This window comes from Salvia hispanica, chromosome 4 (assembly GCF_029641045.1).
Source record: "Salvia hispanica isolate PSC_SH4W2 chromosome 4, Shi_PSC_v1, whole genome shotgun sequence".
Lineage (NCBI taxonomy): Eukaryota > Viridiplantae > Streptophyta > Magnoliopsida > Lamiales > Lamiaceae > Salvia > Salvia hispanica.
In genome coordinates, this window is record NC_142695.1 from 22,135,928 (window position 1) to 22,153,371 (window position 17,444).

Here is a 17,444-nt window from a genome sequence, read left to right on the forward strand (position 1 = left end):
TGTGGGAATACAATATATATTAAAATATTTATATCAAAATATAATTATAACTATATCTCTATACATTAAATATATATGGCCTAATGAGTATGAAAGATGTTCACGTACCCATTGTTGCTAAATTTGATTCGTTCATTTCTTTTCAATTTCCTGTTTTATACCAACAAGAATATGAAGTTAAAAATAAATAGACAGAAAGTAATTTCCAACACGTACCCATTGTTTTCTATTGAGAGAAAATTGTTCGAGCCAACATATAGCAAGCAAAGTTCGTGACAAGCAGTTAAGAGTTATACCGCTAATGCCCAAGCAGGAAACAGAAGCAAAACTCCAAACCAAACAACAATATATACTAATTATCACAAACAACATAATCAGTCTAAAACAAGCAAAAGCGGTAACACCAATGGCAAGAAAACCGAACAACGGGGCACCCGAAATCGTAGAAACAATACAAGGGCTAGAAAAGCACGACAATCTCTGATATTGCTGAGTTGATCAATCGACGATTCCGTTGTGGGAATACAATATATATTAAAATATTTATATCAAAATATAATTATAACTATATCTCTATACATTAAATATATATGGCCTGATGAGTATGAAAGATGTTCACGTACCCATTGTTGCTAAATTTGATTTGTTCGTTTCTTTTCAATTTCCTGTTTTATACCAACAAGAATATGAAGTTAAAAATAAATAGACAGAAAGTAATTTCCAACACGTACCCATTGTTTTCTATTAAGAGAAAATTGTTCGAGCCAACATATAGCAAGCAAAGTTCGTGACAAGCAGTTAAGAGTTATACTGCTAATGCCCAAGCAGGAAATAGAAGCAAAACACCAAACCGAACAACAAAATATACCAATTATCACAAACAACATAATCAGTCTAAAACAAGCAAAAACAGTAACACCAATGGCAAGAAAACCGAACAACGTGGCACAATCTCTGATATTGCTTTGTTGATCAATCGACGATTCCGTTGTGGGAATACGATATATATTAAAATATTTATATCAAAATATAATTATAACTATATCTCTATACATTAAATATATATGGCCAATGAGTATGAAACAAAAAATTGATGTTTAATTGGGCCAACACATCTGACTTAAATAGGCAAGCGACACACCGGCATGTTATCCTTCCACTGCCAAGCGGGAAGTAGTCGTTGCTCTGTTAAACCAGCCTAACGCGGTGCCCTCCACTCTACGGGCCAAGAAGCCTATGCCTTCGCACAAACCCGTGGCCCAACTCCTAGCTTGGAACGGGCAGGCCAGAATAAGCACCACAATGCCCAACCAGTTGGTTTGGGCCAATATCCAATCAATTTAATGCCCCCACTCGGGTTATAAGTCATCGTTACACGGCTCGGCGACTTAACTATACATTTGACTCATTTATATATTGCACCAATTTATGTTATGATATCGACGTGGGATGATAAACAAGAAACTTTGAAGTTGCTAATTTAGTGAATAAAGCATGTCATATTATTAACATTTGAGAGGCTCAATTATGCTTGATGTCTTAATAATCATAATTGGAAATTCCAGTTTCTGTTTCATTGATCTCGTTATTTAAGTGGGTGAATTACTATGATGGAGTTTTTATATTTGCTCATTTACGAAAAAGGGATTGTTATTGGTTTTCTCATTCAGTTGTTACATTTAAATTTTTTTTCTCAAAACAAGGGTTCAAAATTAAAAACCACGGTTTTACTAATTACTCTGGAATCTTCATTAGCTAGTGATCCGTGAGGCATACGAATAATTATTTTTATCTTCCAATATAAATAATTTATACCACTACTATTAAAATTACTATATAAATATTTAAAGTATTTTATAGTGTTAATGATAGTGAATTTTATTTAGAATGAGTCGGACTTGAGCCCAATTGAACTTCTAATGGGCTTGGATTTAGGGTTTCGGGCTGGTCTGGGTTTAAATGAAAAATATTTAATGTATATAAATTTATAAAAATTTAAAAAAGGTCTAATTTTGAAGACCAATTAGCAATGATTATAGCAAAGAACCGTAAGCAGATGAGACGCCAGAGGTTGAAACAATTTTGGTCAAAAATAGAGAAGGTGAAGTATAGAAAATGGAATAGGAATTGTGAATATGGTAAAATTGAAATGTATATATATATATATATATATATATATATATATATTGTTGATGGGTGTTGTGAGTGAAGAAGCAATGCATTATGCATCCTATGTTCTTCTTCTCCGATCCATATCCATTTGAATTTTGACGTCATCAATCAATATCTTAATTCCAAATATCGGAAACCCGGTTGTGGCGATTAAAGCTCCACGAAAACCAGAAATCCCCAAATTCAAAATTCAATCTTTTCCTTCCATGAAACGAAATTATGAATCTTTCTTCATCTAATCTACCTTCTTATGGACTCCAATTCCAATGTCAACCCCCGTACGCCTACTTACAAGGTTGGTTGGTTTGCTTCTTTTCTTCTCTCTTCCTTTCCACTTCACACTTTCCCATCATTTTGTTTCAGGATTACTACAAGATCTTACAACTCGATTATGATGCAACTGACAACAACATCCGCCTCAATTACCGCAAGCTCGCTTTGGTTGCTTTCCACTTCTTTCATCTTATTTGAACCCAATCTCTTCCATCTCTTCTTCTAATTCACCTTCTTCATTTGCAGAAGTGGCATCCTGACAAGCACAAGGGTGATGCTGCTGCCACCTCTATATTTCAAGATATTAATGAAGCTTATTCTGGTATTTTATCTGCATTTTTGTTGCCTTGTTTTTGCACCAATGGAATTAATCAACTTTCCTCACAATTCATTCAGTGTTGAGTGATCCAGATAAGAGACTTGAATATGATTTGAATGGAAATTATGAGATCGACAAGTACACTCTATGGGTTAGTATTTTGTGGCTTTGCTATTGTTGCCAATCTTTGATGCTTCTTTGCTCATACTTCTGATCGGCCTCTCCCTTTGTAGGAATATTTAGCTAGATTCAAAGGAATGATACTCACTTGTAATGGTCTTGGTATGACCCAAACATCAAAATGGTAAGCATGAGCATGATTAACTGTTTTAGACTTTAGATTTTGATTTTCTTCTCAACTATATTATGAACTAGTCTTGTAAGGTCTTACAGTGGTTGGTATACCAAAGTGTTTAACCACCGCCATCTATACTATTACATTTACTGGTGACTAAACTACTATAGAATGAGTGAAATGAATATGAAAGGGGGAAAGCTTCAGATAAGTTGAATCCATTTATTTCTCAGCTAGACTAATATGTGCTCATCTTCCTTTGATGTGCTGCCTATTGCAGTAGTTGTAGTAGTGTATTATGATGGTCTTGCAAATATATGTGCAAGACAATACTGTTCATTCACTTTCGTAAGTTTGCTGTGATTTGATAATGATGGCTGTTGGCTGTGCATTTCATGTGATCCACCTCTTACATAGTTCCTTCGTCCCCATAAGTGAGCAAAGAGCCAAGAGACAGTAATTGTAACAATAATGAATTTTCTGTCGTAATTTGTAATTTATGTTTACATTTTGCAGCTTGGCATTTCTTGTTGATGAAAACTGTAAGTGGTTTGTGTTTACTTTTGTTGATGGTGCAGGTCACAGGCACTAATGGAACTCAATGATTTAAAGGAAAATTGAGGTTTGGAGGGAGTCATTTTATTTCTTCACCCCTCTCCATGTCTGTCAACATTCAGAGATGAGACAATTATTTGTATCATATTGTTAAGTAAAGTAGTGCAGAAAACAGGTTCAAAAACATCATTTCGTTTTCATACTAGTTATGTAGGCCTAATCTTGTGGTATTTCTTCGTCCGCTCTTTGTCCATTGTTTAATAACAGAGGCACATATGTCAGTTTAGGCATGACGAGAGGAAAATGAAAACATTAAACTAACAAGGCCGATGCACGTTGAACCATATGTAGCAAAATTAACTACACGTACCATGCAAGATCAATTTACTGCATTCGAATCGAATTCTACTAGTTATACAGTGTGATAGTCTCTTTCAAGTAAAGGGGGAAGGAACTTGAATCTGATTCGTGTGTTGTTGATTGCTGGGATTATTAAGCAATTTTTGTTCTTGTGCTGATAGAATTGATTCCCCACTTGTCACAGGCCACCTTTCAACTAAGCAATTAATAACATTTATTAAACAAAAAGAGTTGGGGCTTGCTAAAACACTAGCACCATTCTGATACTTGGAGATAAACTGCTACATATCTTTCTCAAAGCACAAGAATAATAAGTCATCTAATTACAGTGGTATAACTATAAACGGCTAAAATTGTTCAATGGATCAAAGAATTGGCACGAAACAGATTTTTCCTTTGGTTAATACAAAAGACCAAAAGCCGGAAATTTGATCAGGACTGACATCAGACCACCTAGCTTAGCTCTTACTCTGGCAATGTAATGCAAATGACTCAGCCAACTTTGCAGCATCTTCTACCCCTAACCGAGTTCCTTGCTGTGCAACAACTACAGATGCGACCTTTGAAGCTAATGTACCAATACTTCTCGAATCAGATACACCACGCGACAAACCATACAATATGCCAGATGCATAGGCATCCCCAGCCCCACAAGTGTCCACTGCCACGCAAGGATTTGGAGGTATGTAAACAGATTCTCCCTTCACACCAACGTAAGAGCCTCTAGGGCCGTCTGTCACTGAAACAAACGGAACAAAATGGCTCAGGTACCTAGTGGCCGAGATGGGGCTTTCTTTCGAGGAAAAATGACACAAAGTCCTGGCTTCATCACTGTTGGCAAAGATTATGTCTGCGTAATTTTCCATGATGTCCCTGACAAACAGATACAAACTAAAATGAGCAAACAACAAATTCCTTGAATTTGTTCTACATAAAATTACCCTATCGTCAACACCCAAATAGAGCCATCAATATCTTTCAAATGTTTTGAAGGATTAGTATTTTCAAAATAGTAGTTAGTCTCTAATTTGACAAGAAACCAACATCCAAAATAAATCTCAGGTGACATATTATAATTCAGACAAACCTCAGACCAATGAGGATATGCTATACAGTTAGCTATGTGGCAAAATATTTACCAGAAGTCATCATAATGTCTCTCAATGCAGCTGACATCTGATGCTGTAATGGCAACTAGAGCTCCACATTTGCGGGCCTCCTCACATGCCCTGGCAATTGTTTTGATTGTGTCTGGAAATTCGAATAAGTATCCTTCAACAACTAAAATACTTGTTTTGGACATCAAGATAGCCAAGCATGAATCATAGTTTACTCTTGAAGACGTACCCTGGTATCATTAGAGAGAGTGATTTCATAGTTATTAACAGAGTTAGTGATTTAAAATTGAAGAACTGAAAATAAGAGTCAGGATAAAATAATAAGTATCGCAAAATATGGATGTTCCTAGGAAGATAAAACAGAGAAATTTATCAACAGTTGACATGACCAGCAGCATGAGATAAGTTTGAGGTGACCACAAGTAAAAAAGAGAGATCTCCATTATGAGACAAAGTATAGATTAACTTTAAATATTAAGGGATCTAGCTCTTTTCTGATCCAAGATGCCCCATCAATAGTTTCCATTATATTCAAAACCTCAACTGCACTACTTGATTCAATACAAACAGAAGTATTTGTACCTTGATTTCCAGATGTGGCTTGCTTCCTTTTCCACCCGAAACAATCCTTCTTTAAATGCCCAAGCTTCTTGCAGTAAAAACATACTCTACTTTCCTTCTGATCACTCCCAGAAGATTTAGGAACTTCAAATTTCTTCTTGAAGGGTTTCTTGCCCTTGAAACCCTTAATATTCAGGCTCTCTGAAGTAGGATCAACACTTCTTGAGCCAGAATTCTGCAACTCCTTTGCCCTTAGTGCAGATTGCACTTCCAAGAAGGTGACAGTTCCTTCTCTCCCATACATTATTGCATCTCGAAGCTGATCATAAGATTTGGGTAGACCATTGAGAAGAAGTATTGCCTTGTCCTCATCGCCAATCGTCACATCGATGTTTTCTAGATCATCTATTGCTTTGTTGAAATCCTCCAACTGCTCGAGGATCCCCTTTTCTTTCAAGAACTTGTATGAGTACACTCGCTGCTTCATGCATAATCGATTGGCGAGGGATTTCGTTAAGTACAGACTCTCCAGCTTCTTAAGGATTCCGGCCGCCGTGGTTTCTTTGGCGACCTCCCTAAGCACCTTGTCACCAAGGCATAGCACCACCACACTGTGCTTTTGCTGCAATTTCAGCTCGCTTTGCCACCGCTTTCGCATCAAGATCCACCGCGGCCGTCTCCTTCTCTTTCTTCGTCTCAAGCGCCGCCGACAACCCTTGTTGAATGAGCATCGCGCGCATCTTCATCCGCCATAGACCGAAGTCATTTTTCCCGGTGAACTTCTCGGCTTCGAGCCTTGCCGCCATTCTCCTCTGCGAATTCGATTCCAAAACTAAAATAGAACACAATCAACTCCGATTGTTCGGTTCCCACAGACGGCGCCAGTTGTTAACAACTGGAATCAATAATTTGCAGAAGAAATTCAAGAAGAGAGATGAGAGAATATTTGGGGATTTTATTTCTTGGCTGAGAGTAAAATGTGGAAGAAGAATTACAATTGATTAGCCCTAGTTCTCGACTAAAAGAGTAAAGCTAAAAGATGGTCAACTTATTAGTTGATCCAACAGTCAAGATTCAATCTATCTAAAACACTCTCAATGGCCTAGATTTAATACAGCCTTAAATCTATCCCTCATCTAAAATGGCTAAGTGTTGAGCTGAATGAGTAATGTCATTTACAGTAGGGAAAAGGAAAGAATACCATAGCTTGGCCGAGGCCAAGGACGTGCCACGTGTCAGGTGTTGGGGATAATCGCAGCGGAAAATGCAAAACAAATAAATTCATATAAGAATCTATTTAGGTGATTATGTGGGTCGATTCAATTTCATGCTTGAACATGTAGAAACATATAATTGCGCAATTAATCACATAATTTAATTTAAATTATGTTGTTGAATACTTACAACAATGATTCTCCAAAGAATCGAAGTGGCTTGCTACTTCTCCACGCGTAGATCTTGAAGCTTGATTGTGAATGCAAGACCAAAGATCTTCTAACCTATGACCCTTAACTCTATAGATCTAAATTCCTTGTGGGAGGAATCTCTAAGAAATTATAAGAATCTTGAAGGAGAAGACAAGAAAGCCAAGTGTGGAGGCTAGGGTTTGTGATAACATTTGTCTCATCTCCTTACATTCTTATTTATAGAGTTTATGATGGGCTAGGTTAGGGATCTATGGGCTTGGATTGGGCCTTCCCCATTGGACCTTCTTTACTAATTAAATTATAACCCATAATTTAATATAAGGCCAATGGAATATTTCTTGTGCCACTATAGAAGAAATATTGATCGCCCATCCAATCCGTGATTACAAGCAATCCGGATTAACCTCTTTAATATATTATTTCCCGTGTCTAAGACTTTCTATATCCATTAATTAATTTGTAGTCTGCTATAGACTTTAAATTAATTAATATCTTTTTATTTCCAAGAGTTTGTCTAGTACGAGATGTATATTAAAATATACTTTTCCTTTTCTATTTATTCTTGGATTAAATCCAAACCGGCCGGGTTTCCGAATAATAGAACTTCTCTCGAACACCTCTTGGGGATATAGTCAAACCACGCAGGCACACGATTCAATGTAATAATAAAACTGACACCATACTAGTTATTAATTACTACTACCCAAGATATCAGGAATATTGGGTTACGAAAAACCCGCACCTATTGATAAGTCAAAGCAGCGTATGATTAAATAACGTGTGTCCTATATTATTACAAAGATTAGGAAATATTAAATCTCCAAGACATCGTCTTACAGTAGATAGCAACAAAGACGTGTCTATACTTTAGATCCATTCAATGCTATACCACACCAGTGTCACTAGTCATTCTCAAGGTAAAGACGACTTTTCGGATGGACACTGCAACCTTTCACGATAGGTAGCCAAAGCCAATCTAGGTCGTGAAAAAGTTTTACTTCTACAAGGTACCGGTTGGGCCACCTACTGTGATGACCTGTTCCACGACCCAACCTTCAATGTAGAAGACTTAGACTGATTTTACTTTCCGGCGCTTTAATTATATAATTTAATATATAATTAAATACGGTCAATACCCATTAAAGTAAAATACACAGTATGAAGAAAACATTTATTATTCTCATTAAATGAAGAGTGTTTACAATATACAAGCAATTTATCAAATTCAAAAACTCGAAAAATGTTTTTTAGTATATATGTTCCAACATCAGGAACATTGTCAGGAAAGTGAGTGTGGGGGGATTCGTGGTCGTCGAAATCGGAGATTCCTATGTCTCCAGCTTCAGAGGCACAACGACAGACGTAAAGCAGAGCATCCGTGGAGGAGGAAAAGTTAGAGTTGGAAAGGATAGGAAGAGGGCATGAGGGGAGGCGAAGGGGTGTCCGGTTGAAAAGGGGGAATGAATTGGATTCGGATAGGGAGATGAAAGGGGGCAGTTTTCGTAGTTTGGGGGATGGGAGAGAGAGAGCCATGAAGTCCGCGGCGGAGATGGTGGGTGCAGGCGGCGCTGACGATTAAGCCCCCATCACCATTTATTTATCTATCCTCACCTCCCTTGTTTTTGTAATAAACCTTATCCATATCTTAGTTTTACAAATTACTATCGTAATAAACTAGCCTTGAATATCTATCACGTATGCTTCAAGTGTCAATCTGTATATTACCAAGCTTTAATCAAATAGGACAATATTAGCATGGTATAACACTGAACCGATTTTACAAAAAGATAAGAGTACGTCTTTATTGCTATCTATTGAAAGACGAATGTCTCGATCATCAACATTTCTTAATTAATATATTTAACCTTGATTATATATTACTTTGATCTATCAAAAGGTGCAGACTTTTTGCAATCCAAAAATCCTAATATTATGGATAATGATGAAGTATCTAGTGATGCTGGGATTGCTACTGTATTGAATAGGTCAAAGTAGCGTCTGATTAAATGACATTTAACAACGATTAAGAAATACTACTAACTTTCTAATAAATATATTCTCTCCGTCCCGCTCAAGATGACTCACTTTCCTTTTTAATTTGTCATAACCAAGATGACACATTACTAAAAATAGAAACACATTTATCTCTACTTTATTCTTTTTTTCTTACTTTACTCGTTCCACTTAACACACAAAATAAATGTGTATAAATTTCCATGCCACCCAAGAAATGGGTCATCTTTCTTGAGACGAAGGGAGTAATATATTTTAGGAGATAGCAATAAAGATTTAACTATCTTGTTAATTGATATACCATACTAACGTCGTCAATTTTATTAGGTGAGAAAAAACTTTCGGACTATCATTGCAACCTTCACGATAGGTAACTAAATCTTATTTATGTCATGAAGATGTTTTTCATCTGCAAGGGGTTGGTAGAATAACCTATTGTGATGGCATATTCCACTACTCGGCCTATAATGTAGAAACCTTAGACTTGTTTGTACTATATATTTTCAATATTTAATTATAAAATTATTATATTTAATGTTATTTCATCTAATTAGGGTTAAGAGTGTAAACATGTTGGAGTATCTATGCATACACCATACAAACTCGAAACATTATTTTAATATACTAAGTCTAGGTGTTGAGTCAACTCATATTATATCGAGTTTTAATGGATGTAGCTCGTGTTCGGATCTGAATGTAGCAGCCTAGTTTATAGAATTTGACACACATTTAGTTAAATTGATAATATAAAATAAATGATATTTAGAGTGGAACTAATTAAAGAAAGAGATTTCATAAAAACAAAGAGTCATTGCGTAAAAGGTATAAACACTACTTTTCAAAAGTTAATTTTAAAGTTCACTATATATTAAAATAATTTTAAATGCATGCAATTAAGAATGTTTGGGTACGTTTATTTTAAAGAACATAGTAACAATTTTGGAGTTCAAATTTTGTAAGAGCTTATAAAATGCAAGAATTATAAATATATATATACTCCATAACATATCATAATAGAATTATTTGTATAAAAAAAATATTATTTATAGAATTATTAAAGATAAATGATGATCAATGAAATCATTATGTGGAATTGTATAAACTATTACTAGATCTTTATTTTATTATCTATATATTTGAAAACATCTTTTGAATAAAAGCCTTTCATGTTTTAAATTTTAGTAACAAATTCATATTGACTTGAACAATGTCCACGCAAAGTGGATACGCCCACAACCGTCGGATGCGATAAAGCACCACCCATCTTTAACTAGGAAGCGAGAATCTCGATTCCACGTGTCCCCCATCCAACCACATATACCCTCTCTTTCCCGAACTACCCTCACATGCGTTTTTAAATCTCAATCTGATGTTCCAATTTTTATTTATAGCACTACAACTTTCTTTCATTTCATTTATGCCCACAACTTGTATTTATTTCATTTAAATAACTTAGTTCTATTAAAAATAGTCTAATTTTGCATTTTGATATGCCCGTGAAAAATAATTACTCCCTCCCTCTCATGTTACTCGCACTTTTCAATTTAGACTGTAAATTTGGGATTATTTTTTAGTATAATTAAATAAGAATTTTAAGTGTAATGAAACATAACTTAATAAGGGGCTCTTAACTTAATCTAACATATTAATTAAATACATTAGTTATAACTTAAACTAGAAATGATGTAAGTAGTTTGAAACGAGCCGAAATGGAATAGCGCAAGTACATGTGACGGAGGGAGTACATTTCTAAAAATAAAAAAATTTCTCTATTATATTTTACTAACTTTTTCTTCACCTTTTCATATTTTACCCACTTTTCTCCATATCTTTTTTATTTACTTATTTTTTTATTCTTTTTTTTTTCAATTTCATACTCCCTACGTCCATGAAAAATAGTCATATTTTGTCATTTTAGGAATAGAAAGTTTATCTCCTATATTTTTACCTACTATTTTTTTTCCCATATTTCTCATATTTTACCTACTTTTTTTTACATTTATCTTACTTACTAGTAATTTTTTGTTAAAACTCATACCATCTATAAATGGGACTATTATTTTGGACAAATTTTTTTTTAAAAACTCAATGATTTCTACAAATTAAACTCTTTTTTTGATGGACAAAGGGAATATATGAGTACTAGGGGGTGTTATATTACTAACTCAATACTTAATTGCTAACTACAACTAAATAATAGCTATTAGATATTCAAATTAAGGGTCTAGATCATCAACCTTGAAATATTAATACAATCAACAAAAAACGTCAATAGGGGTATTAAGGTCAATTTACAACAAATTAGTTGTAAATAAATTTTGAAAAATATCCCATAACTTAAAAACGCATATAACTTTCTCGATTTAAATTATTTTTTCGTACAACATATATCAAACTAAAGATAATTTCATAGGGATTCTAACGAGATCTCACTTGCATATGTTTCGATGTCAAAATTTTAAAAAAAAATTCAAAATTTTTTAATTTTTTCGTATAGCAACAAATGTCAATATGATATATAAAATATGTCAATATAATACATGAAAAATGTCAATATAAGCAATGTGTTAACATTCTCAAAGCATTGTGTTGACATTCTCAAAGCATTGTGTTTATATTTTTTTCAAAACACTATATTGACATTATCATCCAAAACCCTAATTCGATAGTTTTTTTTATCTTTTTTATTTAATTAATAAAAATAAAAATTACACATGGAAAATTGTAGACCACAAGATTTCTAAAATCCTATAATCTTAAATTAGTTGTATTTAGCAATTAAATGATGAGTTAGCAAGTGATCACTTCCCTAAGAGTACTACTTCCTCCGTTCCCTCATAGTTGAGGCGAAATTTTTGGGCACAGAGTTTAACAAATGAATGTTGAATGTGTTAAATAAATAGATAAAAAAGTAAGAAAGAGAAAAAGGTAGAGAGAATAAAGTAGAGAGAAGAAAATAGGAGAGAGTAAAGTAAGAAAGAGAAAAAAGTTACCATATATGGAAATGACTCAACTATGATGAAATTCCCTAAAATGGAAAAATGACGCAACTATGAGGAAACGGAGGGAGTATATGTTATTTATGAGTTTTTTTAACCTAAATCAATTTCTCAAAAGTATGGTCCCTCTCCCAAAAGGTGGGACGGTGGCAGAAGATGTAATATTGGGATGAAATCAGTGGCAAATGAAAATCGGGGATTGCTCTAAAACCCCAAATCGTGCCCTCCACAAACCCTCTTTAGCTGCCTTTGTGTTTTCTCCGTTTACCATTTCTCGGGAACCCTCGCCACCATGTCATTGCTCACGCGCCGCCTCGGTGCATTAGCTGCGCGCCTCTCTTCTCCGCTGCGCCGCGGTTACGGATCAGCTGCCGCTCAGCTCGATTACGATTATTACTACTCTTACGATGCCGATGAGCCGCACCGCCGAGGAATGGAGGAATCCGACGGCTGGGAGACGCCGGGGAGAGGCGTGCAGTGGGTGATCATGGGCGATCCTTTGGTTCGCCGACACGTGTACGCACAACGCCTCTCCAAGCTTCTCCACGTGCCTCACATATCCATGGGATCTCTCGTTCGCCAGGAGCTCAACCCTAATTCGCCTCTCTATAAAATGGTTTCATTCCTCTCCTTGTTGTTTTCGCCCTTGTATTTGTCGATTGAAGCTATTTTTTTAAAATTGATGATTTTTGGTGTTGAACTAGATTGCAAACGCAGTGAACCAAGGAAAATTAGTTCCAGAAGATGTGATATTTGGGCTTTTATCGAAAAGGCTAGAGGAAGGGTATTGCAGAGGTGAAACCGGCTTCATTTTGGACGGAATTCCTCGAACCGCCATTCAAGCTGTCAGTTCTTCCCCTCCTTGTCTCAGTATCATTCTCTCCTTATCAAATTATAGCCTTTTGCATCGAAGTAGTCTAATTAGAAATTCAGAAAAAGATTTTGTTGTTCTAATGTGTAAAGGGGTCTCAAATTATTAAGCTTTGCAGGAGATATTGGATCAAATTGCGGATATAGATATGGTACTGAATCTCAAGTGCAAGGAAGGTTTTGTGGTAAAGAAGACAAGTTTAGACAATGGCATGTATTTGCCTTCTCAAGAGTTAAATCCCATGGCCAACTCTGACTGCATTTTGAAGGAGAAACTTGCCATGTATGCGGAACAGGTACATCCTTCACCTCTAGATATTGATTGGTGGTGAATATTTAGAGCTTGATTTTCTGCAGAGTTTTAAAAATGAAATCTTTAGTAAGTAAAATGGGGTTGGTTTTTTTTGTGGCAGATGAAGCCTGTAGAAGAATACTACAAGCAACAGAAGAAGCTTGTGAACTTCCAAGTGGCAGGTGCTCCTGCAGATACGTGGGAAGGCCTTTTGGCTGCATTGCAGCTGCAGCACATGGCTCCCAATTCATCCCACAAGTTGACTGCCTAATTTTGGCCATTTGTCGACATCTTGAATATTTTTTTTTGTCAAGCTCATGCAATTTTGTGATAGAGATGAAAAGCTATGTGCCTGCTTTTCTTTTTTACTTTTTGGTTTTGTTGTTTCAAGATATTTGTAATAGAGAAATTAGTGCAAACTTTGTTCGGCATTATATTATATAGAATATATGATGATATTTGAAACTCTTTGTTGTTGAAGGAAATTGAGATGAATTTGCTACTACAAAGCCTCTCTCTATTGGTGGCAGAAGCAACAACAAAGATTTAAGACCTTGCAAATATTGGGGTGTTTGTACAGTACAGTGGCTATTCTTTCCATACTTGCCGAAGCAGTTGATACCTAACGCAACTTGGGGTTCTGACTGACGACCGGAGGGTGAGGGATTTGAGAGGTGAGTTGAGCTGGTCGAGCTCGTCGTCGCTTGTCTGTGATTTGTTGAGCTCAGAACGACCGGCCAAGACAGTAGCAGGTGATGGTGGTTGATACACGATAGGTGCTGCCTCACACGGAAGGTTCACTAACGAGTCTTGTTCCAAATCCTATACTCAGGTAGTAATACAACCATCAGAATTTGATGATGAATATGTCAAGTAAAAATGCAAAGAAAATAATAAAAAGACCTGTGTACTGAGAGCTTGAAGAAGAGCTGCAGGAACGGGGTCGGGGCAAAACTCATCCGGGATGAAAGAGTTGAGAATCCGGGTGAGCAGTGGTAGGCCGAATGTAGGACAGACCTGAAGTGGCCAATCGATATAATCAGAAGAAATGAATGAACAAAGTAAAGCAAGGCAAAGCAAAAGAATGAGAACCTCTTTTCTAATGGATGGGGTCAATAGCATATCCTTGGGAAGCATCATTAGGTCGCTGAGCGCGTTTAGCAGACTGAAAGGTTTTGGTGATCTTGCCTCGTCCTTGTCATCGCCGTCCATCCCAAACAGATCAGTCAGCCACCTCGACCAATTCCCAATCTGTTGTAGCATCAGAGATTCAGTATCGTACGTGCAAGAACAGAAAGAACAATGAAATATCCATATATCTATCTCAGTTGTTGTATTCGTACCGCATTTTTGAGTTGTGCGCCGGCACCAAAGCTAGGTTTTCCAGGTGGAACTGGAAGCACATTAGCATCAGTGATAGGGTCTGCTAGAGGATTAGTTGGAATTTCATCGGCTGATTCTCGAAGGATGGCATTGAACATAGCCACATCTAAGCGCGCGACCAGTTGCTCCATAATCTAATCATCATCATCATGTCAAATTCTAGCTTTGATGTCAATGGAGTATATATTGACAAGTAAAGTGGAGTACCAGTTTGGAGAGAATAGGTAAACAGCCACAATCATGTCCTCCACCTCGAACAGGGCATATCCTCTCGCACGCATCCTTGAAAGCCTTCTTCCACAGTTTGACAGAGAAGTTCCCTTGCTGCTGCCTTGTTCCATTACCACCACACTGCATGTGTGGTGTAAAAGTCTACACACAGAGAGCTTAGTGAGATTGGTTTCATTCAGTGAAAAGCCAGCAACAACGTTCGTACGATACCTGCCACCACAGTGACTCTATGATTCTGGAAAATATCCATCCTTGTGCCTTTTCCAGTGCATCCACCAGATTCTCCTTCTCACCCCCTCTCCTTGCAACTGCTGATGATTTCTTCTTTCCAGAATTACGCATCTGGATCGTACTGTCCCCAAACGACTTGCTGATCATCGCTCTTAGTACTATGGCATTGGACAGCCAGAAAGTCAATCTATATACAAAACATACACACATCAACATGAGGGCAAATAAGGAAGGTATTGAATGATGAAAGGCATACCTTGGAACATCATTACCACATGCTTTGGCAGCTAAAACTAATCCAGACACAATACTTTCAGAAGCACTTTCTCTCCCTGATTTTGGGTTCTGCTTACTGGCATTGAAATATAGCCTTGAGAGGCGCCGCGCTGGAGCATGGACTTTACTCATGGAACTTCCATGTTCTGCAACGACCGAGTAAAGGCTCACCTCAAGGGCGGCTGCTTCCCTCAATTCTCCCTCCAAAATCTTTATTCTGTTTTCCAATTGCTGAATTCTCCCTTCTGAAACAAGGTTCCTTGTTTCCATTCTACATACCTTGCGCTCACTGCTTATCGAGCCTGTTACGTGATGGTTTCTTCTGGTTGAAGAAGCCACACCATTTTCCAATGTCACTCCCTTGTGCATTTCCACTTGAGGATATATGTTTCGCACCTCATTCTCGAATTGTTCCTCTTCCTCTTCGTCTTCCACTCGTTTTACATGGCTTTTGTTTAGAGGTGGAGAGTTTGTTCTTCCATCCACAAGCAGTTCCTCTGCACTAGTAGATGAACCACATCCAGAATTTTGTTTTATCATCGATGCCTCAGAGGTAATCCGGATTTTCGCATCCCTTTTACCAGCTGCAACAATCCCCTCTTCTTCCCTGTGATTGGAGCTCAGGCTTTTGTCTGCTTCTTTCACTGCAGAACTGTGAGATCCAATCCTTCTCGATATCCATTCAATATCAGACGACAAATCCACGGACGAGGAGGATTCAGTGGCCTGCTCCTTTTTGCCAACTTTTGCACTACCATTCACTGCAATCTGCATATAACAATTTGTGAACTAGTACATTACAAATGAAACAAGTAAAGCTGTGAATAGAGAAAAGGTGATCATACATAGCAAGCAATGTACCTTCTGGTTTAAAGCCGAGGAAGCGGCATTTGGGGAAGATTGATCATGATCAGTAGTAGATGATGCTTCTTCTGCATATTCCTCACTCATCAATGAAGAAACAGACTCTCTCAGCAAGGAGGAGGCCGCTTCGATTTTGAGGAAAAGAAGAGGTTGAGCAGCATTCCTGTAAGTCCTCTTGCAATGAATGGGAGTGGTAATGCTCAAACCTTTCTCAACAACACCATAAGCACCCAAATCAAGAACTACACTTGCCAGCAGCTGCCCTTTCAAACCCTTGTCCCATCTTGGCTCATAGAGATTAAACTCAATGCAAGAATCCCCATTTTCCCTAACTCCGAAACATTCATTGAATTCAATTCTTCCATTTCCAGGCACAGCTTGATTGGTGAAGCCACAGCTCCCATCACTATGCTCCCAGTGAATCACAACAGAGCCTAATCTTCTCAGAGACTGAGAAGGAGGCCATGGCTTCACCTCCACTATGTGAACAACGTAGTCAACCTCAATCGAAGGGCTTTTCTCAGTTTTCATACTCACACCTAAAACCATTTCTTACATCAAACCAATGTGCACACAATCACAATTTCAAAGAAGTGATTTTTATTGCACAATTGTAGCTAGCTAGAATGAATTACATTACTAAAGATGAAAGCAATGCCACATTGATCCGTGGAGATGAAGACGCATAAACTAAACCTTAAACGGTTAAAACTTCAAAATCGAAAAATAAATATAGATAATTGTAAGAGAGTAACAGAAAATGGTGCAGTTAGTAATGGCACAAATGTAGCAATACCATTTAAAAAGGAGAAAGAAAATGAGATAACAGTGAGAACTCGACCACTCAAACTCATATAAACAACAGAGAGAGAGAGAGAGGGGTTGAGTGAGGTAAACATAAGGTGAAGCTGAAGAATGTGGTTTTGTTTGTACATATGTTGATTAAAAAAACAAGAATGGAGTAATTGTGCAAGCATGTGATAACCATATCAAAAGATGTGCCAATTTACAGTAAATATTTTGTCTCATTAGTAATCACACTTAGCATTTGTCTCCCATAAAATCACTAAACAAATCTTTGGGATAATAGATGATACAGTGTGCTTCCCACTCTTACTGTGTGTATTTGTGTTTATTTACTCATAAAATTCATTTTAATTATGTTATGGATGCTACATGTTATTCTTCTTACCTAAACTTGGATA

At 36.8% G+C, this 17,444-nt stretch overlaps 3 protein-coding genes, 1 long non-coding RNA gene and 1 other non-coding gene across 6 annotated transcripts; 3 read left to right on the top strand and 2 right to left on the bottom strand.

The window, feature by feature from the left end:
- Nucleotides 1-1,086: 1,086 nt before the first annotated feature.
- Nucleotides 1,087-1,385, bottom strand: LOC148927479 (signal recognition particle RNA). The gene has a single exon (XR_016130044.1).
- Nucleotides 1,386-2,202: 817 nt separating this feature from the next.
- LOC125196417 (uncharacterized) lies at nt 2,203-3,844 on the top strand. Its single transcript, XM_048094925.2, has 6 exons — nt 2,203-2,467; nt 2,536-2,613; nt 2,692-2,767; nt 2,842-2,915; nt 2,998-3,068; nt 3,638-3,844. Exons 1-6 carry the CDS (start codon nt 2,423-2,425, stop codon nt 3,678-3,680), a joined length of 387 nt encoding a protein of 128 aa, XP_047950882.2. The 5' UTR covers nt 2,203-2,422; the 3' UTR covers nt 3,681-3,844.
- A 2,989-nt stretch (nt 3,845-6,833) lies between these two features.
- On the top strand, nt 6,834-8,771 carry LOC148927480 (uncharacterized). The gene is made up of 2 exons (XR_016129060.1): nt 6,834-6,892; nt 8,352-8,771. It is a non-coding gene; the product is annotated as an uncharacterized LOC148927480 (long non-coding RNA).
- Nucleotides 8,772-12,319: 3,548 nt separating this feature from the next.
- Nucleotides 12,320-13,719, top strand: LOC125194382 (P-loop containing nucleoside triphosphate hydrolases superfamily protein). The gene is made up of 4 exons (XM_048092566.2): nt 12,320-12,708; nt 12,797-12,937; nt 13,082-13,258; nt 13,376-13,719. Exons 1-4 carry the CDS (start codon nt 12,385-12,387, stop codon nt 13,523-13,525), a joined length of 792 nt encoding a protein of 263 aa, XP_047948523.2. The 5' UTR covers nt 12,320-12,384; the 3' UTR covers nt 13,526-13,719.
- A 59-nt stretch (nt 13,720-13,778) lies between these two features.
- LOC125194380 (uncharacterized) lies at nt 13,779-17,139 on the bottom strand. 2 transcript variants are annotated; one of them, XM_048092565.2, is made up of 8 exons: nt 16,237-17,137; nt 15,356-16,143; nt 15,079-15,286; nt 14,845-15,009; nt 14,598-14,771; nt 14,347-14,505; nt 14,158-14,271; nt 13,779-14,076 (listed from the first exon to the last, which is right to left on the bottom strand). In XM_048092565.2, exons 1-8 carry the CDS (start codon nt 16,786-16,788, stop codon nt 13,843-13,845), a joined length of 2,394 nt encoding a protein of 797 aa, XP_047948522.2. In that variant the 5' UTR covers nt 16,789-17,137; the 3' UTR covers nt 13,779-13,842. The 2 variants fall into 2 exon arrangements, with proteins under 2 accessions (XP_047948522.2, XP_047948521.2); XM_048092564.2 differs by having other exon boundaries at nt 14,158-14,505; nt 16,237-17,139.
- Nucleotides 17,140-17,444: the final 305 nt, after the last annotated feature.